Source organism: Schistocerca gregaria, chromosome 7 (genome assembly GCF_023897955.1).
Source record: "Schistocerca gregaria isolate iqSchGreg1 chromosome 7, iqSchGreg1.2, whole genome shotgun sequence".
In the NCBI taxonomy this organism is placed as follows: Eukaryota; Metazoa; Arthropoda; class Insecta; order Orthoptera; family Acrididae; genus Schistocerca; species Schistocerca gregaria.
This window is the reverse complement of record NC_064926.1, coordinates 148490813-148518806: the sequence shown is the minus strand read 5'-3', so window position 1 is coordinate 148518806 and position 27994 is coordinate 148490813. Positions and strand designations below refer to the sequence as shown.

Sequence of the window (27994 nt, the reverse complement as noted above, 5' to 3'; positions counted from 1 at the left end):
TTTTTGCAGTTTCTTCAGTTTTAATCTACAGGTCATAACCAATAGATTGTGGTCAGAGTCCACATCTGCCCCTGGAAATGTCTTACAACTTAAAACCTGATTCCTAAATCTCTGTCTTACCATTATATAATCTATCTGATACCTTTTAGTATCTCCAGGGTTCTTCCACGTATACAACCTTCTTTCATGATTCTTAAACCAAGTGTTAGCTATGATTAAGTTGTGCTCTGTGCAAAATTCTACTAGGCGGCTTCCTCTTTCATTTCTTAGCCCCAATCCATATTCACCTACTATGTTTCCTTCTCTCCCTTTTCCTACACTCGAATTCCAGTCACCCATTACTATTAAATTTTCGTCTCCCTTCACTATCTGAATAATTTCTTTTATTTCATCGTACATTTCTTCAATTTCTTCATCATCTGCAGAGCTAGTTGGCATATAAACTTGTACTACTGTAGTAGGTGTGGGCTTCGTATCTATCTTGGCCACAATAATGCGTTCGCTATGCTGTTTGTAGTAGCTTACCCGCATTCCTATTTCCCTATTCATTATTAAACCTACTCCTGCATTACCCCTATTTGATTTTGTGTTTATAACCCTGTAGTCATCTGACCAGAAATCTTGTTCCTCCTGCCACCGAACTTCACTAATTCCCACTATATCTAACTTTAACCTATCCATTTCCCTTTTTAAATTTTCTAACCTACCTGCCCGATTAAGGGATCTGACATTCCACGCTCCGATCCGTAGAATGCCAGTTTTCTTTCTCCTGATAACGTCATCCTCCTGAGTAGTCCCCGCCCGGAGATCCGAATGAGGGACTATTTTACCTCCGGAATATTTTACCCAAGAGGATGCCATCATCATTTAATCATACAGTAAAGCTGCATGTCCTCGGGAAAAATTACGGCTGTAGTTTCCCCTTGCTTTCAGCCGTTCGCAGTACCAGCACAGCAAGGCCGTTTTGGTTAATGTTGCAAGGCCAGATCAGTCAATCATCCAGACTGTTGCCCCTGCAACTACTGAAAAGGCTGCTGCCCCTCTTCAGGAACCACACGTTTGTCTGGCCTCTCAACAGATACCCCTCCGTTGTGGTTGCACCTACGGTACGGCCATCTGTATCGCTGAGGCACGCAAGCCTCCCCACCAACGGCAAGGTCCATGGTTCATGGGGGGTCTCCCAAAGTATCAAAATAAAAAAGTAGCAATATACTGTCAAAATGATTCGCCGAGAATAACTTAAGCCTTACACAAGTTCATGCCGAATAAACAACAACGCTGGAAATCTGATTCATTTCAATCAAATTACCTGCCGGCAATGCTGCTTAATACTGCTACTCTGGACTCATGCTGAAGTTAAATACCTGAAGTCCACTCATCATGTGAAGTCAGTGACTCTAAGGATGGCGGACATGATACACAGTAAAAAAAGCGAAGCTCCTTAATTGTGAAAACCGAGGAACCAGAAGGAAACTTTTTAGCTTTAATGCACACTACATCCTTAGTGATAAAGTAACAGGCGTGTTACTTAACTTACCAAAACTGGTCACAAGCTGGGCCTTGAGAATTGCTAGGCGTTTCATTCATTGTACTTCGAGGTCACAGAAGTTTTCAGTACAAACGTCGAGTGGCTACCGTTCAGGAAGTCAGAAGGCAGCAGACAGCGCACGGAAAATACCGACGTTAAGTCGTAAGGCTGGGAGATATCTCCCGATCATCTGCACTGCGGCCACTGGTACCGGCACACGCAACTCCCTAACACAGCCCCGCGACGACAATTGAGGTTAATACATTCAAGTCAGACCAATACATCAGCCCTCCCTCCATCCACATTTCCTTCCTCCGTGGCCCTGGCTGCTGCCTGCACGTTGTATCTCATTTCGGCCTTTACTGACTGCACGCCGCAGATTGTGGCAGTAGATTTGAGACAGGCACTGACGGAAGGAACCATGCAGCATACGTAAATTTCTGATTACTTTAGACTTCTATGTTTGATTTCCGGGTATGTTGGCTTACGGAGCGAGAAGCCATTGCATCCTATATCCTCGCCTACTTATCAGCATAATTAGATTTGTGATATCTTAGCGGATATGGAAATTCGTAATTCCATGAAGATGGCGAATGAATATGATAATCAACTCCATTTGTCCGCTGTCTGACAAGGATACAACGGAAAAGTTTTTTAAGGCAAACCACTGAAAACCTAAACTTGGGCGGTCGGGCGGGATTCAGATCTGGGTATTCCCTTAAGGTATGTTCACACGGGTTGTAAAAATTGCATACAGCTGCCAATGTAGCCCGACACTGTTTTTCGGTAACATTGCGGTCACACGAATAGCAACCACATGTTTGGCAACATTGCATCCACTGTTGCCCGTTAATATTTGCGGCAATACAGTTCCGGACCATGAGCGTTTACACGAGCTACACTATGGCCGAGAAATCGACGAAAGCGAGATAGTGGAAGTCACAGCGGTTCTCTTGCATTTGCATTCCCCAAGGAAAAAAATTAGAAGGAAAGGGAAATGGGCTTCGATGATGTGTTCTTTTTTAAGTGAGCCAGCTGCTTCCGAAACTTTTAACATGTAAACTAATAACTGATACACATCTTTTCCAGGACGCTAAGGACGATTTTGGCAAATCCAGAAATTGGTAACACCAACACCAATGTGAATGACTGTATACCAGATAGAAGCAGACTGGCCATCACTCTTCCGATTTCGTCAAGTGTTGATTCCTACAGGAGTTCGAAGTAAATTTCATCGATATGCCTTTGGACACAAGGCGTTTACACTTCGGTGGAGCACTCAAGGAATTCATTAAGAGGGGGGGGGGGGGGGGGGGTAGGAAAGAGATTACAGGACATTTTAATTTCCAATGTCTATACCTTTACAAATAAATTCATAAAACTGAAAGCATTATCAGGAAGGATTCAGGATTCACGTTCATTGCAGTGAAAGTTCGAAAGTATAACAAAACAAATTTTTTTACCTGCGAAATTTCATCATTTTTTCACTTACTAATGGCTGCATTTGTTGCTATAAGTACACTTTTCTTCATAAGTTAGAGAGATTCTTAGATGAATTTTGCACAGCATACATACCATACTCACATTTATTTAATTTATGAAAAAACGAATGAACTGTTATTTTTTAAACTTCATGTTTCGAAAAAAAAACAATTTTGTAGTTAATTACCTCAATTTTTACCACAGTTTTTAATATATTTTGAAAATTCTAGAGTTTCATACACCTTTAAGTATGGTTTGTATGCTGTGCAAAGTTCATCGAAGAATCTCTCTTACTTATGAAGAAAAGTGTACCTATAGCAACAAGTACTGTCATTAGTAAGTGAAAAAATGATGAAATTTCACATGTAAAAAAATCATTTCGTTATGTTTTCGAGCTTCTACTACTATGAGTGTGAATTCTGAATCCTTCCTCGTCATTCTGACAAAGTTTTATGAAGTTATATGTAAAAGTATAGACAGTGGAAATTAAAATGTCCTGTGGTGCCTCTCCTGCTCCAAGTCGGCCCGTTTGACGTCCTACCCCCCTTAAAGTAGTTTGAAATAACAGTCAAAAGTTTATGTTAATATTTTATTGGGGTTTAAAAAATGTTCAAATGTGTGCGAAATCTTATGGGACTTAACTGCTAAGGTCATCAGTCCCTAAACTTACACACTACTTAACCTAAATTGTCCTAAGGACAAACACACACACCCATGCCCGAGGGAGGACTCGAACCTCCGCCGGGACCAGCCGCACAGTCCATGACTGCAGTGCCTTAGATATTGGGGTTCAACAGTACAGTACAGAACTGTTAATTTAATAAATGCGATACATCTACGACCAGAGTTGTGGGTCACAAAAAGTAATGTATACAAGACGGTAATAAAAGAAAAAGTGGGCAAATTGCTGTCAATGGAACAAACATGACGCAACTTCAAGAACGTTTAGACGTTTTAGGGACCTATGCAGAATACTATTATGGTACACTGCAGTAGATATTTTACTACGAATCTAACAGTGAGAGTGTACCTCTCCAAATTTTCGTCTTAGCATGTATTATTTTCTGTGGTCCCTATCTCTGGTCGCAGATGTGCGTACCACATTTACGGATTTCATGGTTGTCTCATCTGCCCACTTCTGCGGTCCTGTAGATGCCAAACAATTCGAGTGTCTCTATGTACGTGCTCCAGCTTTCGAAATGAAGCGCAATAATATTGTTTCGCCTGACTTGATACTGCAACGGCTGTCGGCATGAGAAAGAGGAAGAAAGGCTGAGTGTGAGAGGGATACACATACAGACAAGGACAGACATACAGGGTGTAGAGAAGGAATCGTCAGTACTCAGGGATATGACAGAAACCTTTATTCAAAACAAAAAAGCTAGTAAACATTATCTCTAAAATGCACACCTTAAAAGCTACGAGCACTTGTTTTGGTCCATACTACCTCTTAGAAAAGTATCGAAACCAAAGAGCTTGCTGCGGAAGAGATACGTTTCATAGTATAAAAGATGAACAAGTGCTCAAAGCCATAAAGATATTCACTTTATAGCCCATGTCTACTGAACTTTTTTCTTGTTTGCTTCCATACTACCAACTACACTACTGGCCACTAAAATTGATACACCACGAAGATGACGTGCTACAGACGCGAAATTTAACCGACATGAAGAAGATATTGTGATATGCTAACGATTAGCTTTTCAGAGCATTCACACAAGATTGGAGCCGGTGGCGACACCTACAACGTGCTGACATGAGGAAAGTTTCCAACTGATTTCTCATACACAAACACCAGTTCTGCATTACATCTACATCTACATCTACATCCGTACTCCGCAAGCCACCTGACGGTGTGTGGCGGAGGGTACCCTGAGTACCTCTATCGGTTCTCCCTTCTATTCCAGTCTCGTATTGTACGTGGAAAGAAGGATTGTCGGTATGCTTCTGTGTGGGCTCTAATCTCTCTGATTTTATCCTCATGGTCTCTTCGCGAGATATACGTAGGAGGGAGCAATATACTGCTTGACTCTTCGGTGAAGGTATGTTCTCGAAACTTCAACAAAAGCCCGTACCGAGCTACTGAGCGTCTCTCCTGCAGAGTCTTCCACTGGAGTTTATCTATCATCTCCGTAACGCTTTCGCAATTACTAAATGATCCTGTAACGAAGCGCGCTGCTCTCCGTTGGATCTTCTCTATCTCTTCTATCAACCCTACCTGGTGCGGATCCCACACTGCTGAGCAGTATTCAAGCATTGGGCGAACAAGCGTACTGTAACCTACTTCCTTTGTTGTCGGATTGCATTTCCTTAGGATTCTTCCAATGAATCTCAGTCTGGCATCTGCTTTACCGACGATCAACTTTATATGATCATTCCATTTTAAATCACTCCTAATGCGTACTCCCAGACAATTTATGGAATTAACTGCTTCCAGTTGCTGACCTGCTATTTTGTAGCTAAATGATAAGGGACCTATCTTTCTATGTATTCGCATCACATTACACTTCGCTACATTGAGATTCAATTGCCATTCCGTGCACCATGCGTCAATTCGCTGCAGATCCTCCTGCATTTCAGTACAATTTTCCATTGTTGCAACCTCTCGATACACCACAGCATCATCTGCAAAAAGCCTCAGTGAACTTCCGATGTCATCCACCAGGTCATTTATGTATATTGTGAATAGCAACGGTCCTATGACACTCCCCTGCGGCACACCTGAAATCACTCTTACTTCGGAAGACTTCTCTCCATTGAGAATGACGTGCTGCGTTCTGTTATCTAGGAACTCCTCAATCCAATCACACAATTGATCTGATAGTCCGTATGCTCTTACTTTGTTCATTAAACGACTATGGGGAACTGTGTCAAACGCCTTGCGGAAGTCAAGAAACACGGCATCTACCTGTGAACCCGTGTCTAAGGCCCTCTGAGTCTCGTGGACGAATAGCGCGAGCTGGGTTTCACACGATCGTCTTTTCCGAAACCCATGCTGATTCCTACAGAGTAGATTTCTAGTCTCCAGAAAAGACATTATATTCGAACATAATACGTGTTCCAAAATTCTACAACTGATCGACGTTAGAGATATAGGTCTATAGTTCTGCACATCTGTTCGACGTCCCTTCTTGAGAACGGGGATGACCTGTGCCCTTTTCCAATCCTTTGGAACGCTTCGCTCTTCTAGAGACCTACGGTACACCGCTGCAAGAAGGGGGGCAAGTTCCTTCGCGTACTCTGTGTAAAATCGAACTGGTATCCCATCAGGACCAGCGGCCTTTCCTCTTTTGAGCGATTTTAATTGTTTCTCTATCCCTCTGTCGTCTACTTCGATATCTACCATTTTGTCGACTGTGCGACAATCTAGAGAAGGAGGCACAGTGCAGTCTTCCTCTGTGAAACAGCTTTGGAAGAAGACATTTAGTAATTCGGCCTTTAGTCTGTCATCCTCTGTTTCAGTACCATTTTGGTCACAGAGTGTCTGGACATTTTGTTTTGATCCACCTACCGCTTTGACATAGGACCAAAATTTCTTAGGATTTTCTGCCAAGTCAGTACATAGAACGTTACTTTCGAATTCATTGAAAGCCTCTCGCATAGCCCTCCTCACACTACACTTCGCTTCGCCGTTGACCGGCGTTGCCTGGTGAAACGTTGTTGTGATGCCTCTTGTAAGGATGAGAAATGCGTACCATCACGTTTCCGACTTTGATAAAGGTCGGATTGTAGCCTATCGTCATTGCGGTTTATCGTATCGCGACATTGCTGCTCGCGTTGGTCGAGATCCGATGATTGTTAGCAGAATATGGAATCGGTGGGTTCAGGAGGGTAATACAGAACGCTATGCTGGATCCAAACGGCCTCGTATCATTAGCAGTTGAGATGACAGGCATCTTATCCGCAAGGCCGTAACGGATCGTGCAGCCACGTCTCGATCCCTGAGTCAACAGATGGGAACGTTTGCAAAACAACAACCATCTGCATGAACAGTTCGACGATGTTTGCAGCAGCATGGACTATCAACTCGGAGACCAAGGCTGCGGTTACCCTTGACGCTGCATCACAGACAGGAGCGCCTGTGATGATGTACTCAACGACGAACCTGGGTACACGAATGGCAAAAAGTCATTTTTTCGGATGAAGCCATGTTCTGTTTACAGCATCATGATGGTGGCATCAGTGTTTGGCGACATCGCGGTCAACGTACATTGGAAGCGTGTATTCGTCATCGCCATACAGGCGTATCACCCGCCTTGATGGTATGGAATGCCATTGGTTACACGTCTCGGTCACCTCTTGTTCGCATTGACGGCACTTTGAACAGTGGACGTTACATTTCAGATGTTTTACGACCCGTGGCTCTACCCTTCATTCGATCCCTGCGAAACCCTACATTTCAGCAGGATAATGCACGACCGCTTGTTGCAGGTGCTGTACGGGCCTTTCTGTATACAGAAAATGTTCGACTACTGCCCTGGACAGCACATTCTCCAGATCTCTCACCATCTGAAAACGTCTGGTCAATGTTGGCCGAGCAACTCGTCACAATACGCCAGGCGCTACTCTTGATGAACTGTGGTATCGTGTTGAAGCTGCATGGGCAGCTGTACCTGTACACGCCAAACTCTGTTTGACGCAATGGCGTATCACGGCCGTTATTACGCCCACAGATTGTTGTTCTGTGTACTGATTTCTCAGGATCTATGCACCCAAATTGCGTGAAAATGTAATGACATGTCAGTTCTAGTATAATATATTTGTCCAATGAATACCCGGTTCTCATCTGCATTTCTTCTTGGTGTAGCAATTTTAATGTCCAGTAGTGTATCAACATACAGAAAGCAAAGAGCTTGCAATAGAAAAGATCTGTTTCACATTAACGAATACGAAGAAGTGATCATAACGTTTAAGGTATGTATTTAAGATCCCGTGTCTACTAGACTTTTTTGCATCGAATGATCGAACCTGTCGTATACCTCAATACTGACCACTCCTCCCAGGACGGGCTCTACATGGCCTTCTCATATGAAATATTTTCCGCCATTGGTGGGCAGTATGGACAAACACTTCGTCAGTAAATCGTAAATTCCCTGCAACACAACACTCCCTCAGCAATACTGTTCGCCCATTCCGAAATAATGCCATATACTACTGCAGCAATATTAATGGCAACACTATTGCAGTCACACATTACCAAAAAATTGTCCTGTGTGAACATACCTTTATTCACAGCACCGTACCGCTCTAAAAATGTTCGAGATATATGTTAATTTGACTGGAGAAGCGAAGTGTGGTCTGGGTGGTTATGTTACATCGCATACGAGGACTGGATGGTGTATACATTTCTGCCGCCATGAAAATACACAACGTCTCTCAAGATTTCAAAGCTTCCTAAATTAAAAACACTGTCTCCTTCCAGAACTAAAGCACGAAATGTACATCTCGATTCAGCTGAGCATACCATAGAGTTTTATGCAACCCGCAATGCCTTCAAATACCAAGTGCAAGAGTTTTACATTTTCTTGCTCGTTATGCACAAAATATTAGTCCTACAGAAGAAATGAACCGGAATTTTCGTAGGAAGCTTAATCCGTTCAAATTTTATACTGAACGCCATAGTTTCCTAGTTTTTCAAGAAAAACGCATCTCAAGGTCACTTTTGTACGTTTTTCATGAATAATTCGAAAAATACGGCCTCTTGCGAAATCGTAACCCATTACAAAGTTTAACTACATTAAAATCCGTACAGAAAGGTCCTGTTCATTTTACCTGTAGACTAACAGTTTATGTATAGCGAGCGAGAAGATATGAAAATCTTGTGCATGGTATCTGAGTGTGCTGCAGGCCGCATAAAACCCAGAGGTACGGGGAACTGAATCGTTCAATATATGGGGTAAGTGATCGGTGATACCGAGCAACTAATTAAGGTTAGTTAAACAACGCATATGATGAAATTAGGAGCCGAAACTCGTGATGTGCGGAAGACAGCATGTTTTCTTTCACAGCGAACAGTGTGCTCCATGCACTGTCCAGCTGTCTCCCGCGGGTAGCGAAGCCCCGGCCAGTGCCGAAAGGATTAGCCGCAGCCTTAAAAGCTCGCTCTGCAGCGACCCTGTGTAGCGTAAGCGGTACTGCTCTTTAGAGGCAGCGTCGTTGGATATCATTCATTGATAAGCGGGCCTCCAGCCTCAGCTGAAGACGGTATTTCCTCAACTCCTTATGGCGCTAACTGCAACGTACTTCCGGTTCCAGAAATACTTACAAAATTTTATTTTTGACCTCGGACAGTGGTCAACATTTCCCAGAAACAGATTAAAATAGATCTAAGCCCTCGGTTCGTACCACGGTTTTCGGGATATTTTCCTTATTTATCTGGCAAATACCGGAACTGAAATCCCTGTCCCGACTTAGATCCTACTGGCTATTATGCTAGAACAGGAAAGGTTTACAACAGCAAGCTCAGTTCTCTTGAATAGGTAATGAAAGATTTTTTTTTTAAATCGAGGCATTACGAAATGTGTACACCGAACATATTATGCAAATGATTGACTTTGTTCAGAAATATAGTTACAGATACTCAGAAATACTGTAGTTATTCATATTTTTGCCTACGTCATATTATCCCAGAAACAAAGTTTTTACATTGTTGTGTAGTTTATCGACGGCTTTAGCCACAGAACGACAGATCGTGATGTGAGTAGCAGGAATAAATATATAAATGAAAACAATAAGGAAACAGCAGACACTTGCCCAATATTCCGTAACTGTTTTTTTGTTTACTCACAAAACGGTTTTCGGCTTTATACGACATCATCAAGTGACAAGTGACTGTACCAACCACATAAAACCTGACATGTTACTTACTGAGATATTAGCGATACAGGAATTCTTACACAAAAATTGTTACCTTTTGAAATCAATAATAAATTAGACTTCTATATTGCAGTCTTGTTTTGTCACGTATGTATAAATAACAATCTTTTGCAGGGAGAAAAAAGAAATTACGCATGTTTCTTTCAAACTAAGCTACATTAAGCGCTTTCAAACTAAGCATTCTGTGCCATAATTTATAGATTTACTTTCTAATAGTATCATCTGCTAAATTAAATTTCATTTATGCATATGCAAGAAATCCAGACCACAATGAGGAGGCCAACTTTTTATTCATTTTAAAATGTAGCGATTTCCTTGGTAATGCTTTAAAAAGGAATTCTTTCCCTTTCAAGAACTCTGTATCATTAATGTCTGAATAACTCGCTCGATATCTGACCGCAACATTATGTTTTCACCTCATAAGTGTCTGTTGTTTTCTTCAGTCCTGAGACTGGTTTGATGCAACTCCCCATGCTACTCTATCCTGTGCAAGCTGCTTCATCTCCCAGTACGTACTGCAGCCTACATCCTTCTGAATATGCTTAGTGTATTCATCTCTTGGTCTCCCTCTACGATTTTTACTCTCCACGCTGCCCTCAAATATCAAATTTGTGGTCCCTTAGTGCCTCAGAACATGTGAAGGGTCTAAGCAGCTGAAAACTGGTTTGTGAATAAATAATTGATACTTTCGAAAATTTATGGGTTCAAATAATAGTTGTATGTCACTTCCTTATTAGAACTATATATTATGATTAAATAACAGATCATTCTCAGAGATGAAGAACGAATTTAATCACGGGACATGCGTCCAAACATCATCATTTGCCCCTTGATCAACGTTTTACATTAAGCGCAACAAATTATAGAATGTAGTTTTGAACAACGTTGATCTAGTTACAAATTAGCATGTTCGGAAGCATGTCCTCTAATTAATGTCGTCCTTTATGTCTGAGGATGGTCTTTTGTTCCACCAAATTTGATTAATTTTGATATGGAAGTAAAATACAACTATTTTGCCAAACATGACTTTTCAGAAGTATATAAAAGCAGTAAATCATTACCTCCTTAAAACGGATAAATCATAGTGGCGAATCATCAAGCAAGTGTTTTCATTTACATTTATTATTGTCATTCTCTGCCAAGCACCTACGAACGATTCTGATTGTATTAAATAAAAATAATTAAAGCCGAGTCATTCGTACTTCGAATAGAGTTCTTTCCTTAATGACAGTAGTACGCTGCCACCTGCGCCAAACAGATGGGTTTGCATCACCTTCAGTTTGCTTGAGCTTTCTACAGCCGCGCGGTCTGGGGCGGTTTGCCACGGTTCGCGCGGCTTCCCCCGTCGGAGATTCGAGTCCTCCCTCGGGCATGGGTGTGTGTGTTGTCGATGGATTAAGTAGTGTGTAGGCCTAGGAACTTACCACCTACCTACATATCTTTCTACAGTTGCGTTATCGTGACGGTGGCAGTACGTTCTTCAATCCCTCTTAAACGGAATTGAGCAAAGGGATGGGCAGAATCGAGAACTTCAAGGATTCGAATACATATACGAGAATGTTTAGGAATATACCCCAACTGCTAAGAACACCGTAAGTTCCAGCAACTTCGAGGGATCTATCTGCAAAGTTCTCGATTCTCGGTCGTTTACCTAGACAATCTGCGTTACGTATATGAGATTTCATGGCGTCTACTGTGTCTCTAGATAAAGTAGTTTTATGTAAGTGAAGGAAAGGTACAACAGTTTCTGAAATTAGTTCTACAGATAACAATTTACTTTCGCATATAAACAACACTCTTTTGCAATTAACGTGTTTTCTAACTCAGGCAGACCTTCTCGCTCAATACCAAGGAAACTACCCGATACAAAGGAAGATTCTTTCGCTTATTGTAGTCTTACATCGCCGCTTGGTAATGAGCACGTTACTGATAGTTATTAAGACGCTACGAAATGAAGATTAACTAACACAACACAACCTATTTCTAAGGTTTTGCAGTGGAGTTTGGTTTATATTAGGTGATACGAATATGCACCCGAGGCCTTTTACGAGAGTAACGAACAATCAACAACTGTTGTCTTTCTGATATCGAGAGCTACAGACAAGAGCCGATATTTAAATATCTCGTTCTCGGATGTTGTATTCGAATGAACACCAGAAGCCGTCCTCGCATGGGACTTGAAAGCAAACGTGGACGAGGATCTGGTGGAGAACAATGTAGCCAATAGGATGGAAAATCGCTTTCTACGCCACAAGCAGAATTTGGATTGCATCACTTGCTGTTGTGTCCCTTGTTTGGCGGATTTAATATTATAGCATGTATTACGAATATACTGGCACACAGAGAATAATATGAAAAGCGTAGTTCAAAAAATGGCTCAAATGGCTCTGAGCACTATGGGACTTAACATCTGAGGTCATCAGCCCCTAGAACTTAGAACTACTTAAAACTAACTAACCTAAGGACATTACACACATCCATGCCCGAGGCAGGATTCGAACCTGCGACCGTAGCAGTCCCGCGGTTCCGGACTGCAGCGCCTAGAACCACACAGCCACCGCGGCCGGCAAAAGCGTAGTTTTTGGTATGATTTGTTACAAGGAATGGTTAAAGGCATTTAGTGTGTGAACTTGCGTGGTACGAAAGTATGTTGTCACAATGCACTGACGCAGTCAATAGTTGTCAATAATGCGCCAGTTTTGGTACAGTTAGTTATAAGTGTATGTCAAGTAATGATATCAGCGGTTAAAGGTTTTATAACATCGTAAAATAAAAGAAATAAACGTAAATTACGTGTGTCGACAGCAGCGTAGTGGACACAGAGGTCGTTTTGAAATGAAAGGGTCCAGATTCTAGTTTTGCTTTCTACAAATACTTTTTTTAAAATCCCCTTCATGTTATCTGGAAGTTAATCTAAGTTTCTCGTGCACAATACGACGTTACACATATACGACTCGATTCAAAAGATTGCGGGCAAATGGAAGGAACTCATAGTGGAGTCGAAACACAACAACTCTGCAATAGAATTTGTAGTCTTCGAAGTCAACTTGATCCGATGATAGCTTTGGAATGTCAGGAACAAAGAGGACAATCACTGCCTACGCGCCTTAAATTAGTAAAGATACAAGGGTGACGAGAACATTCAGTATAGGTATAACACTTTGTAAAGAATTCTGGCGCCATTTACCAAGCACACAATGTATCGCACGAACCTCATCAGACGCAGGAAGTATCCTGGTGAGAAGTATTTCTTCTTCGGGAACTATGTCACGTACATGACACAAGAACTGTACATTACTTTTGTGGAACATACTGCGCATATGCGCTGATTGTCCTTCTTGTTGCTGACATTCGAAAGCTTTCACCGGCTCACTTTTACTTCCAAGACTGTAAGTTCTTATTCTAAAATAGACTCCCCTGTCAGCTCATTAAATTTGTGCGAAACATAAAAGAGCTCTGCTTTAAGAAATGAGTTTGTTCTCTTTTGTGGACGTGCTAACCAAGATTAACCACAAATTGCAAGACGGCTATCTACATCACCGATTCATTTCCTCGCAGTGCTTCCTTAGCTGATCTGCGACGATCGCTACTGATATAACGGAGCTATTTTACGCCCGTCCTGTTTCATAATCAAGCTGTGTGGTTTGCACAACAGGTACAGGGGAAGGGTAAAAATTTGGAAACACCACAAACACAGCACATTACCGTGTCTAATGCCGTGTAGGAAAACCGTAGGCATTCAAAAAAGCTTACAGTTGTGTCGGAATGGATAAATACATGTTCTGTATGGCTTTCAAGGAAAACTGATATCATTCTTCCTGGAATATACTCGCGGATACCAAACAAGTAGCGTTCTCTCCTAAATATACCATAAAGGTTTAGTTATAATGAGATCTGGTGCCTGTTGGTGAGGCGAGATGCGACTATCCATCCTCGTGCTCACAAAACCAATCCTGTGCGATGAGAGCTGTGTGAACAGGGGTTCTGTTGTCTTGGAACACAGCATTACCACTGGCGAACAAGCATTGTATTCATGGGATGGGTATGACGGCCCGATAACTGCTGCTACACCTTGCTTCCAGTTCTTTCACTATGTTGCCATCCTATGAGAATATGCATCCGAAGTACTTGAAACCGTCCACCTGTCCTAACTTTGTTCCTCCTATTTGGCACTCAATCCGTTCATTTCTGTTTCCCCCTGACATTACTTTCGTTTTGGAAATGCTAATCTTCATACCATAGTCCTTACATTTCTGATCTAGCTCTGAAATATTACTTTGCAAAGTTTCAATCGAATCTGTCATCACAACTAAGTCATCTGCATATGCGATACTGCTTATTTTGTGTTCACATATCTTAATCTCTCTCAGCCAGTCTATTGTTTTCAACATACGATCCATAAATAATATGAACAACAGTGGAGACAGGTTGTAGCCTCGTCTTTCCCCTGAAACTGCTCTGAACCATGGACTCAATTTACCGTCAACTCGGTAACTGCTGCCTGACTATGTAAAGACCTTTAATTGCTTGCAAAAGTTTGCTTCCTACTCCATAAACTCGTAGAACAGACAATAACTTCCTCCTAGGAAGCCGGTCATATGCCTCTTCTAGATCTATAAAGCATAGACGCAATTCCCTGTTCCACTCGTAACACTTCTCCATTATTTGCCGTAAGCTAAAGATCTGGTCCTGACAACCTCTAAGAGCCCTAAACCCACACTGATTTTCATCCAATTTGTCCTCAACTAATACTCGCACTTTCAACAATACCTGAGAAGATTTTACCCACAACGCTGATTAAAGACATACCTCTGTAGTTGTTACAATCTTTTCTGTCTCCATGTTTAAAGATTGGTGTGATTACTGCTTTTGTCCAGTCTGATGGAACCTGTCGCGACTCCCACGCCATTTCAAATATCCAGTGTAGCAATTTAAGACCTGACATTCCACTGTTTTTGATGAGTTCCGACTTAATTTCATCCACCCCAGCCGCTTTATTGCACTGCAATCTATCGACCATTTTCTCCACTTCCTCAAATGTGATCCTATTTCCATCATCATTCCTATGCCATTGTACATGGAAATCTGAAACATTACTGATCGTATTTTCACATACATTGAGCAACTCTTTAAAATATTCCCTCCATCTGCCCAAGGCATCATCAGTCGCAAATCGTGTTGAGGAATAAGCTTCGTGTTACGTGCCGAGCACATTGGTGGTTCACGATTAGAAACATGTCCCAGGTGAGGACGTCTTGGGATAGTGTAGGTGTGGACTGCTGCGCAGAGAACTACTGTGTGGCGCTGGCCGGCACTCACCTGGCGTTGTTGAGGTTGTCGTCGGCGGCGTCGCCGAGCGCGGTGACGGGCCCGGTGCTGACGTCGACGCCCATGGAGCCGATGTCGAGGGCGGCGTAAGCGCGCCGGCCCGGCCCCGAAGCGGGGGCGGTGGGCGCCGCCTGCTGCGGCTGCTTGCCGACGCCGCCCCCGCCGGCGCGCGCCGCCGACAGGTTGCACACGGCGTCCAGCTCGCTGAACAGTTCCTCGTACAGCTGCTCCGTGTTGGAGTTGAGCGCATCGTCGAGCCGTGCCGGGTCCAGGTGGTAGTTGGGGTTCCGGTAGCTCAGCAGCCCGTTCTCTGCAAAACACCGCGTCACACACCACGTCAACGCCTCTCCTCTTTAGCGATTCATTCGTATTTGACACAAGCAAGGCTACAGTCGAGTGTACTGCGGGGTAGCTGCAACTAAACCTCGCCACCTGAGAGGGTCTCCACGACAAAGGAGCCATCATAGGACAATGAAACTTTTAAAAAAACTTGTTCCTTTTTAAAATTCAGTCTTGATCTCACCACGTATGCCACAAGATTCAAATGGTTCAAATGGCTCTGAACACTATGGGACTTAACATCTATGGTCATCAGTCCCCTAGAACTTAGAACTGCTTAAACCTAACTAACCTAAGGACAACACACAACACCCAGCCATCACGAGGCAGAGAAAATCCCTGACCCCGCCGGGAATCGAACCCGGGAACCCGGGCGCGGGAAGCGAGAACGCTACCGCACGACCACGAGATGCGGCCTATGCCTCAAGAACATAGGTGACCGATTTCGGTCATATCACATGACCATCATCAGACCTGTAATTTAATTTAGAAAGTAATAGAAACCTTACTACACTCCTGGAAATTGAAATAAGAACACCGTGAATTCATTGTCCCAGGAAGGGGAAACTTTATTGACACATTCCTGGGGTCAGATACATCACATGATCACACTGACAGAACCACAGGCACATAGACACAGACAACAGAGCATGCACAATGTCGGCACTAGGACAGTGTATATCCACCTTTCGCAGCAATGCAGGCTGCTATTCTCCCATGGAGACGATCGTAGAGATGCTGGATGTAGTCCTGTGGAACGGCTTGCCATGCCATTTCCACCTGGCGCCTCAGTTGGACCAGCGTTCGTGCTGGACGTGCAGACCGCGTGAGACGACGCTTCTTCCAGTCCCAAACATGCTCAATGGGGGACAGATCCGGAGATCTTGCTGGCCAGGGTAGTTGACTTACACCTTCTAGAGCACGTTGGGTGGCACGGGATACATGCGGACGTGCATTGTCCTGTTGGAACAGCAAGTTCCCTTGCCGGTCTAGGAATGGTAGAACGATGGGTTCGATGACGGTTTGGATGTACCGTGCACTATTCAGTGTCCCCTCGACGATCACCAGAGGTGTACGGCCAGTGTAGGAGATCGCTCCCCACACCATGATGCCGGGTGTTGGCCCTTTGTGCCTCGGTCGTATGCAGTCCTGATTGTGGCGCTCACCTGCACGGCGCCAAACACGCATACGACCATCATTGGCACCAAGGCAGAAGCGACTCTCATCGCTGAAGATGACACGTCTCCATTCGTCCCTCCATTCACGCCTGTCGCGACACCACTGGAGGCGGGCTGCACGATGTTGGGGCGTGAGCGGAAGACGGCCTAACGGTGTGCGGGACCGTAGCCCAGCTTCATGGAGACGGTTGCGAATGGTCCTCGCCGATAGCCCAGGAGCAACAGTGTCCCTAATTTGCTGGGAAGTGGCGGTGCGGTCCCCTACGACACTGCGTAGGATCCTACGGTCTTGGCGTGCATCCGTGCGTCGCTGCGGTCCGGTCCCAGGTCGACGGGCACGTGCACCTTCCGCCGACCACTGGCGGCAACATCGATGTACTGCGGAGACCTCACGCCCCACGTGTTGAGCAATTCGGCGGTACGTCCACCCGGCCTCCCGCATGCCCACTATATGCCCTCGCTCAAAGTCCGTCAACTGCACATACGGTTCAGGTCCACGCTGTCACGGCATGCTACCAGTGTTAAAGACTGCGATGGAGCTCCGTATGCCACGGCAAACTGGCTGACACTGACGGCGGCGGTGCACAAATGCTGCGCAGCTAGCGCCATTCGACGGCCAACACCGCGGTTCCTGGTGTGTCCGCTGTGCCGTGCGTGTGATCATTGCTTGTACAGCCCTCTCGCAGTGTCCGGAGCAAGTATGGTGGGTCTGACACACCGGTGTCAATGTGTTCTTTCTTCCATTTCCAGGAGTGTAGTTTGACAATAAAATATGACAAAATGCTTGTAAGGATAAAATACAATAAGACTTGTTATACCCGCGGCATCCTATAGGTGGAGCACTCTCATAAAAATGTACTTTGTTTTTTACGTTTTGACGATTATGTGAACCTGTTTTGCACTGATTGGTTGACGTGAGGTAGAGGGAGAAGAATAGGCGGAGCATCTTCGTATTTAAGCGTATGCCGGTCACTTGGTGACATCACAGCAGCTGAGGAGAGTGCTCCACCTACCGTCTTCGAAGGCTGCCATGGGTATAACAAGTCTCGTTCTATTTTATCCTTATAAGCATTTTGTCATATTTTATTGTCAATCTAGTAAGGTTTCTATTACTTCCTAAATTAAATTACAAGTCTGACGATGGTGATATGACCGAAACCGGTCACCCATGTTCTTGTAGAATACGTGGTGCGAGCAAGATTGAATTTTAAAAAGAAAAAATTTTTTTTAATTTTTTTCATCGCTGCTCCAAAAATGTTTATTAAAATTGTTCAATGAAACTTTGCCGAAACATTAGTAAGGACATGGGGAAGAGGGATAACGAATAAACCATCCAGAGAACCACATTTCAATTTACATGTGAGAAGGTAACATTTGAAAAATTGCGTACCGTATTTACGTTCCAGGTCATAAACATTGCTCAGTGTCACGACCATCTTGCATCCACTAGAGCCTGGAACCGCGCTAGAGATACCATTTCACCATTGTTCGCAGCACTTTCCAGTGGACCATAGAATGTTTAGCTGTCGTGACACAGCCCATGCACTGCTTGGCCTCTTCTGATTACCACCAATTCGAAGCTGTGGAGAAACGTCTGCGCGGACATCACTTCGCAAATTTCCAGGAACCGGTGGTCGGTGCCACAGCCCACAGACTGCAAAAATGTGGTACAAGGGGGGGGGGGGGGGGGACCTTCAGAAATTAAAGGGGTCACGTAAGGAGAGTATGGTGGGTGTGGCAGTAACTGGAACCCCATTTTAGAGATGGCAGCCGTGGTTTTCCGATTCGTATGGGGACGACCATTGTGTTGCAAGAATGCTTTTCGTGACGGTGCACACTGTCCACACATTGCCACAAATCGCCTGTGGCTATCCCCAATGTTTACAACCTCCTTGCCCAGAAATCATGTCGTCCAGTGCTGTCCTTGATGTTCATATTGTCCGCTTTGATGAACATGTTGTTCAACTCACGTACGGCAGCAGTTAGGAAAATGGACAGTACTGGGCAGGGATTACACTGCTAGTAATTATCCTGCCACCTACTACGGTCAGACCAAAGTACTACATACTTGCAACTGTAATGATGAGTCAAATAGCTCGGCTTGAATGGTGTGAAAAAACAAAATAAATAAAAACACAAATCGATCCTTGGTCGCCTCACACACCGCCCTAAATTTTCACCTTGATACAAGAACTCTTTTTATGCTTTCCGAACTCTACAGATGCAGTTCTGCTTTGCTGCTGCACTTAAGGTCGATTCGCACAGAATCATGATGTGACACTGCTGTGACTGGCCCGTGAGTCCACCCACCTTGATCTCATATTGACGTCTACTCACTCAGCACAGCTTTCACTGCATTTGAATAAGTAAATAGGTGATCTTTTCGGAAGATGAACGCTTGATGATCGTTCTAACTTTTAATGAAAAGAACAAAGCTAAAAAAAAATGGTTCAAATGGCTCTGAGTACTATGGGACTTAACATCTTAGGTCATCAGTCCCCTAGAACATAGAACTACTTAAACCTAGCTAACATAAGGACATCACACAACACCCAGCCATCACGAGGCAGAGAAAATGCCTGAGCCCACCGGGAATCGAACCCGGGAACCCGGGCGTGGGAAGCGGGAACGCTACCGCACGACCACGAGATGCGGGCAAAGCTAAAATCTAAACGAGTCGAGGCAAACTGATGCGGGTTTATCACGCTTGCAAAAATTTACAAAGAGAATGGGAAATGGTTACTTGAGAACAGGGAGTCGATAGACAATTAAGCTAAGTTTTACGAATCCTTGAGAATGTCCGAATTTTTTTTCAACTTCCCTGGAAGTTAATCTAAAAAAAGATACATTTTGGGTAAATGAGCTGTGCTAAAATCCAATATTTGAGAAGTTTGCAGTCCAAATACGAACAGTCGAAATTGGTCAGCGTGCACTACTAATTCAATATGAATTCTCCGATTAGCACACGTTTATACATACGAAGCTGACCATCTGTGGATAACATCTTTGAAATTTGCAGTAATTACTAAAATATATGCCCTTTCTCGGCACCAGGAAAGGAAAACCAGACTGAAAGTGGAAAGAAATGCTATAGGTAAACTGAATTTAGTGTCACGTATAAGAAGCAATTGAAATGTTAGAGCAAAAAATAAAGAAATAAATACAATAAAATAAAAAATATAAAAAGCGAGAAAAAGTGATATGATATATACTGTAAACTTAGATCAGCATTCAGCATAGAAAAGAGCAGCCTCAATATCATTGATACAATGATTTACATGAATGTAACGACTGAGTGTTGTTGTCAAGAAAGTGGACAAGGATAAATGAATTAAGTAATAAATGTTTGACATAATAATAACTGCGTGTGTTTGTTACAAATGAAGGGAGTGAAGGAAGTGATCCACTATTGTGGTAGAACTGATGTCCTGTCAGTATAAACGTACGACACGTCAGGTTGCATGTTTTACAACAGTATGGGGTGTGGCACAGCAACGAAGAATCAGATTTTTACGTCAACGATAATAAACCACGAAGACTCTAATAACAGCCTCCGTCGTTATATTTCAAACTCACTGCTGATAATACAAAGCCTTAGATTACAACCCGTCCCCCATTCTGTCACAACATGCCTGCATTAAACGTTCACCGTCAGTTGCTCTTTGTTGGAAAGCGTCAGTCGGTGCATGCAATATAAAGCTTTACAGCGTCAAATATGACCTAACAACGGCGATATTACATCGTAAGCTAGTGATAAAATCTGGCTCGTGGAGAGAAGAAAGGCAGCTGTGGAGAAAACTCTTTTTCTAATCAAAAGCGTTTTCGATAATCCTCGAACATAACAATGCTTTCATCCTGCCCCAAACGATACGTTTGTAGTTTGCCTAACATCATACACACACTCTATTCAATAAGTGACGACGAGACGTTTCACTCAGGTTCATGATGATGATGTTACCATCATCTATCCAGATACTGGTTTGTTGTAGCTCTGCACGCTCGTCTACACGAGATGTGCCTATAAAATAACGGGACTGATGCTGTCAAGGAGAAAGTACCCATGTGCTGAAGATGAACGACCAATAACTGTGAAGTCTTCTCAGTAGAATGCGGTATCTCTGGTATTAGTAGACAAATCAGTGCGGCGTGGCCTTCGTTTGTGTAAGAATTGTTATTTTATTTTGCCGGAAAAACGGTAAGTATAATAATAGAGTACGAATTGTCATGAAGTTTCATATGTAACTTACAAAAATTGCTACTGACGCCTATCACTTACTAAAAGAAGTGTAAGTCGTTGCCGACCGGAGTGGCCGAGCGGTTCTAGGCCTACAGTCTGTAATTGCGCGACCGCTACGGTCGCAGTTTCGAATCCTGCCTCGATCATGGATGTGTGTGATGTCCTTAGGCTAGTTAGGTTTAAGTAGTTCTAAGTTCTAGGGGACTTATGACCTCAGAAGTTAAGTCCCATAGTGTTCAGAGCCATTTTTGTAAGTCGTAGGCTGTTCCAAGCCTCAAGCTTTCCTAAGATGGCCGAGAGGACATTCAAGGTGACTCACATCTGGCACGCCCTTTAACATTAAAAACAAAAGAAAATATCAAAAAAGTACATAATCTGATTCGATATGACCGTTGGTTGATTATACAATCTATCGCTGAAACTGTAGAAATTGACAAATAAAGCGTAAGGCAAATTTTACAAAACCAATGTAACCGAGAAACGTGTGTGTGATGTTAGTGCCGAAAACACTTACGATCAAACAAAACGAATCTCGTGAAAACTTTTATACTGACACTTTGAATACCATTGAAAATTATCTTAATGTCTTGGGAATAGTGGTAACATGCAAGAAACCTTTGTTTTTCATTTATGATCCAGAAACTAAGCACCGAACCAACTTCCTATAGCGAAAAAAGCTGCAAAACGATGATGACAGTTTTTTTCGATATTAAAGGAAAAATTTATCTTCACTGGGTTTCTGGACGTTAAACTATTAATCAACATTCCAGCATTGAAATTCTTGCTCAAATCCTTAAGAAAGAAAGTGACCACAAATGTGGAAGAAAAATAAATGGGTTCTGCATCAAGACAAAAAGCATTGGCTCATACGGTACTATCTGTTAAGAAATTTCTAGCGCAGTGCTGCACATCACTCCAGTGTTGGACCACCCACGTTATTATATGACGTAGCACCACGTGACTTATCTTTTCCTCAAGGTCAAACCTGCATTAAGAGGAATTACAGTAGGTTTCAGTCCTTCGATGCAGTGAAAGAAAAAGCGGCACGCTTGACCAAGGAGCTCACAGAGGAAGACTTCTAACACTGTTCCCATCAATGGAATTCTCGCATGGAGCGTTGTAGGCCCGCAAGAGCTAAATACTCGTATATTGAGGGGGGACAAAAAATAAGAATGTATGTCTTAGAAATAAAATGTTTTACAGTAATAGTCCAGTTATTTTACAATCACACCTCATTCACTTGATCTCATTTACTGAGGTGAACCCTCAGCTCTCTCTACAATTTTCGCCCACATTTCTCTCCATTAAAACACTGACGATTCCTCCCTGCCTCAGGATATGTTCTATCAATCGATCCATTCTTTTAGTCAAGTTTTACCATAAATTTCTTTTCTGTCCAATCTGATTCAGTACCACCCCATTGGCTATCCGATGTGTCAGACTAATCTCTACCATTCTCCAGCAGGACCACAATTGAAAATCTTCTATTATCCTCTTTTCCGCATAGACAAATATTCAAGAGAGACTTCCTAACATTTAATTTTATAATTGATTTTAACGAATTCCTCTTTGTCTGATACGCTTCCCTTAATGTTGCTAGTGTGCATTTGACATCCTCCCTTTTTCGGCCATCGCCGGCATTTTGCTGCTCAAATAATAAAAAGCATCTACTGCTTTTGGTGACACTTTTCCTACTCTGTTACCCTGAGAATCGCCTGAATTAATTCGACTATATTCTATTACTCTTACTTTTCGTTGATGTTTACTTTACAACCTGTTTTCAAACACTGTACCTTTTGTTCAACTGTCTTATAAATGGTTTGCCGTCTCTGACGGAATTACCGTCGCTTGAGGACTGTACTGATTATAAAGCTCTACGGCGTTCTCTCTGTGACGTGCGAACTCTGCCCCTATTACATGTGTCCTTCTGCACGCCTGTGTGATAAAAGTACGCAGAGAACCTTTTCGTACTAACAATCTTAGTATCTGTCTTAAGAATAAAAATGCATTTATTTTTATAATGACTCACATGTAGGAGCTAAAATGACCTTCTCCTTCTTCTTCTTAGATCTGCAATCATTATGTTGGTTAGTAGTAGCTCGCCACCCATTTCTCTCTTCGGACTTCGTCTTGAGAGCTGTATAGGTGGTGCAGCTGGTATACTCCATAATCTGGTTGATGTATTCTAATCAGCTTCTTGTGTTCATCCCTTCTACTCTGCCTTCGATGACACTTGTAATGATACCATCATGTCTCATTAGATGGCCAACCCATGTGGCACATCTGTGTATGATAAGCTTAAGGAGAAAAGACTTCTCTTCTTATACACTCTGGAGCACCTCTTATACACAGGCAATCTTTAGCATTCTCGGTAGTAACACATCTGGAAGGCTGTTATTTTGTGTTTTTCTGCTTGTTCGAGTGTCCATTTTCCACTTCCATATATAAGTTCAATCCAAACGAACCTCTTTATAAGGACTTTCTGAGATGTTTGTCTGTCCGACTGGATTCCCTTGTTGAAAATAGCTTTTGCCTGGTGAATCTGACTTGCAGTATCCTAACTTCATCTCCCGTCTGATGTAATTTTACACCCTATGTAGTCAAACATTCAACGGCCTCCAGTCGCTCATTGTTAAGTGATCATTGGGCAATGGTGTTTCGTCGGCTCACAACTAAGATTTTCGTTTTACCTTTATCTAGTATCATGTCATTTGAAGATTTGATGGTGGTTTCCATCTGGGCCAGGATCACTTCACTTGTTCTGCATTTTAACGTTGCGATATAATCAGCAAATATCAGTATGTACAGTTTCTCCCTAACTTCATCCAGTGCTCTCTGAGTGTGTAAGAGAGTGAGCAGTCTTGTCTTGCACCTGCTTTACAGTAGTTTCTTCTTTATGTTCTTCACGACTTATCACAGCCACCGCTTCTTCATAGGGTCCTTGCACTACTCCAACGCTTTATGCTACTGTCTTAGCATCTCAAAAACCTATCGCCAGTATGTTGTTGTGGTCTTCAGTCCTGAGACTGGTTTGATGCAGCCCTCCAAGCTACTCTATCCTGTGTAAGCTTCTTCATCTCCCAGTACCTACTGCAACCTACATCCTTCTGAATCTGCTTAGTGTATTCATCTCTTGGTCTCCCTCTATGATTTTTACCCTCGACTCTGCCCTCCAATGCTAAATTTGTGATCCCTTGATGCCTCAAAACATGTCCTACCAACCGATCCCTTCTTCTAGTCAAGCTGTGCCACAAGCTCCTCTTCTCCCCAATTCTATTCAATACCCCCTCATTAGTTATGTGCTCTACCCATCTAATCTTCAGCATTCTTCTGTAGCACCACATTTCAAAAGCTTCTATTCTCTTTTTGTCTAAACTATTTATCGTCCACGTTTCACTTCCATACGTGGCTACACTCCATACAAATACTTTCAGAAACAACTTCCTGACATTTAAATATATACTCGAAGTTAACAAATTTTTCTTCTTCAGAAACGCTTTCCTTGCCATTGCCAGTCTACATTTTATATCCTCTCTACTTCGACTATCATCAGTTATTTTGCTCCCCAAATAGCAAAACTCCTTCGCTACTTTAAGTGTCTCATTTCCTAATCTGATTCCCGCAGTATCACCCGACTTAATTCGACTACATTCCACTATCTCTGTCAAATGCTTTTTCTAAGTCGACGAAGACAATATATGTGTTTTGAGTCTTCTTTAGTCTTTTCCCGAGAATTAATCGCAGGCTGATTATGGCTTCTTGTGTGCTTATACCTGTTCTAAAGCCAAAGTCGTCATCTGTGGTCACTTCATCTATACTGTTTTCAACCCGCCTTATTGACAATGGTCAAGATCTCGAGGGTGTCTGTTACCAAACTGAAGGTCCTATATTGTTCACATCTGTTTGCAGATGCTTTCTTTGGTACTGGCACTGTGACACATTGTTTAAAGTCTCGTGGAAGGTCAAAGGTTAAATCAAAGTTTGAGTAGATACCTGTATATTTTTCGTAACTTCGTAATCCTACACAAAAAATCAGTAAAAGGTTTCAACTTTTCAGTCTAATTACGAACGAGTGTCACTCAAAGTTTCGTCTATAAATCTTAACAAACATAGCTTTAAATCTGTTTCAGTTGTGCGCTACCGCGTCATTAGTGACTGATAATTAAGTGGCGGCGTGGAAAAATGGCGCGTACACATGCTTCAGTTTGAGCTGGTGTTGCGAAGGCAGGAATGGCGCACTGCGTAACTGGCTGATAAAAGGACGAGCTGCTGAGCCAGCAACGCGTGTCGCTGCCCGAGGGCCACCTGTAAACGGCTGAGGGCAAAACGACACACGCCAGCGCGCCTTACGTAACTGCTGCGGAATTCACCGCGATTAACGAGTTGCCCCGCGCTGCACGTATGCCCTCGCAACACGGCCCGACGGGCCAAAACATCCACAGCCAGGTGCCCCAGTAGAATGCGCCGGATTCAGGCATTTCACTATCGTAACACGTGACGGATAAGTTCGTGAAGCTGGACGCCTGGAGCACAGCACGATACGGAAGTGAAGCGCCCACCGTCAGAAATCAGCAGAGGAAGATAATGGAAGCTTACGAAATGTGGTGGTACAGAAGAATGTTAAACATTAAGGGGACAGATAAATTGCTGGATATAGAACTTTCTAAAAAATAGAACCCGACACGGTGTTCTTAATGGGACGAAATCGACGGATGTAAAAGTCATTTCGGGAGCAACGGAGGGAGTCTTACAGGTCCGTGACCGTTTACAATAAACACTGAAACGACACAAAAACTGGTATTGGCATGCGTATTCAAATGTAGAGATATACAAATAGGCAGAATACGGCGCTGCGATCCATTCATGTTCATTGTGCATTCCGACGGACTTGGACAATTCCAGCAGGAGAATGCGACTCCCCACACATCTGAATTGCTACAGAGTGGCTCCAGGAACATTCTTTTGAGTTTAAACATTTCCGATGTCCACCTCCCCAGACATGAACATTGTTGAGCATATCTCCAATGCCGCGGGGTAGCCGCGTGGCCTTCGGCGCCTTGCCACGGTTCGCCCCCCCCCCCCCCCCCCCCCCCTCGGGCATGGCTATGTGTGTAATCCTTAGCGTAAATTTGTTTAAGTTAGATTACGTAGTGTTAAACCTATGACCCTAAGACCTCAGAAGTTTTGCCACAAATTTCCAAATTTCTGCAATGCCTTGCCACGAGCTGTTCAGATCAGATCTCCACCCCTTCGTTCTCTTACGGACTTATGGTCAGTCCTGCAGGACTAATGGTGTCAGTTCCGTCCAGCACTGCGTCAGACCTAAGTCGAGTCCATGACACGTCGTGTTGCGGCATATCTGCGTGCTCGCGAGGGCCCTGCATGATATTAGGCAGGTGTGCCATTTTCTTTGGTTCTTCAGTGTAGATAAATGAATTCTAGTGGATATGTCGTAAGATCCAGCAGAATGTTTGCAGACAATGTTGTCTGTAGGAAAGCTGTAACAGAAATGTTGGAAGACCTGTGGAGGATCCATGTTTACATCATTACTATAAATTTAACGCATTGCTCATAAGGACGCGGGAAAATGCATTATTCTTCGATTAAGATATTGGTGGCAAACCACTGGTAGCAGCCACAACCGAAAAATACAGTGCTACTATAAATGATTCATTCGTTTTCGAAGTCTATATTTTTCAGAGTATTGCTTGTACAGATATGACTGCCCGCATCTCGTTGTCGTGCGGTAACGTTCTCGCTTCCCACGCCCGGGTTCCCGGGTTCGATTCCCGGCGGGGTCAGGGATTTTCTCTGCCTCGTGATGGCTGGGTGTTGTGTGATGTCCTTAGGTTAGTTAGGTTTAAGTAGCTCTAAGTTCTAGGGGACTGATGACCATAGCTGTTAAGTCCCATAGTGCTCAGAGCCATTTGAACCATTTGAAGATATGACTGATGCATGAATAGCACCGTAAAGTCCCCTAGTTTGCGCTGTGCCCACCACCTGGCATTACGAGTGCGGCACCTTGGCAAAAGGTTTCGGAGTATTGCTGCGCGGTGTGGGATCCTTACCAGATAGGATTAACGGAGTAATCGACAATAATTCAAAGAAGGGCAAGAAGTAGGAGAGTGTCACAGAAATGATACAGAATTTGGGGTGGACATCATTAAAACAAGGGCGTTTCCCGTTGCGGCGGGATCTTCTCACGAAATTTCAGTCACCAACTGTCTCCTCCGAATGCGAAAATATTTTGTTGCCACCGACCTACACAGGGGAAGCGATCATCATAATAAAAGAAGGATAATCAGAGCTAGCGCTGAAAGATTAAAGTGTTCGTTTTTCCGGCGCTCTCTTCGAGAGTGAAATAACAGAGAATTATTGTGGAGGTGGTTCGATGAACCCACTGCCATGCATTTAAGTGTGATTTGCAGAGTAACCATGTTAGATGGCGGCAAGGCAAGAAAACAATTTCTGTGTGTTGGAGCTTGCGAGATGTTTATCTGTTACAACAATCAGCGTGCATTCAGAAGGAATTGATAATAAGAACCGATATGTAAATCCGGACACTTGTTGTCTCTGTAAACAGGAAAGTACCAGTCGACCAAATGAGCCAGGCGCAACCGTGGAGAGGGTGAGGGAAAGTTTCCTACACGGTGCAAAAAATCTACGGTCCAAGCAAGCCATGAACTTGGAATACGCCAGCAAACTGTGTGGAAGATTTTGTGAGGACGGTTACATTTCAAGCCGTACCGTCTGCGACACTAAAACCGGAGCATTACAGTCGGCGCCTTCAGTTCTGCATTGCAATAGAGAAAGCACTTGCGGGAGAACATTTTTTATCTGGGACGCTTATTCACCGCAATCTGTGAGTGGGACACTGAGAGTCCTCAGGAAATAATGGTGCAAAGACGCGATTCGCCGAAGGTCAGTGTTTTCTGTGCAATGTCAGAGAAGAAGCTTTACCGGCAGTTTTATTCTGAGAGAAGACTGTGATGGGTACCTCTTCTCTGGATAAGTTTCGACTGTGTT

The 27994-nt window shown here is 43.3% G+C and overlaps 1 protein-coding gene across 1 annotated transcript in view; it reads right to left on the bottom strand.

Moving 5' to 3' along the window:
* Nucleotides 1-27994, bottom strand: part of LOC126281320 (protein Fe65 homolog) — an 821707-nt gene that overhangs the window by 225968 nt on the left and 567745 nt on the right. The window contains exon 3 of the mRNA XM_049980168.1: nt 15206-15524. Coding sequence (XP_049836125.1) covers nt 15206-15524 — 319 coding nt within the window. The remainder of the gene's footprint in view (nt 1-15205; nt 15525-27994) is intronic.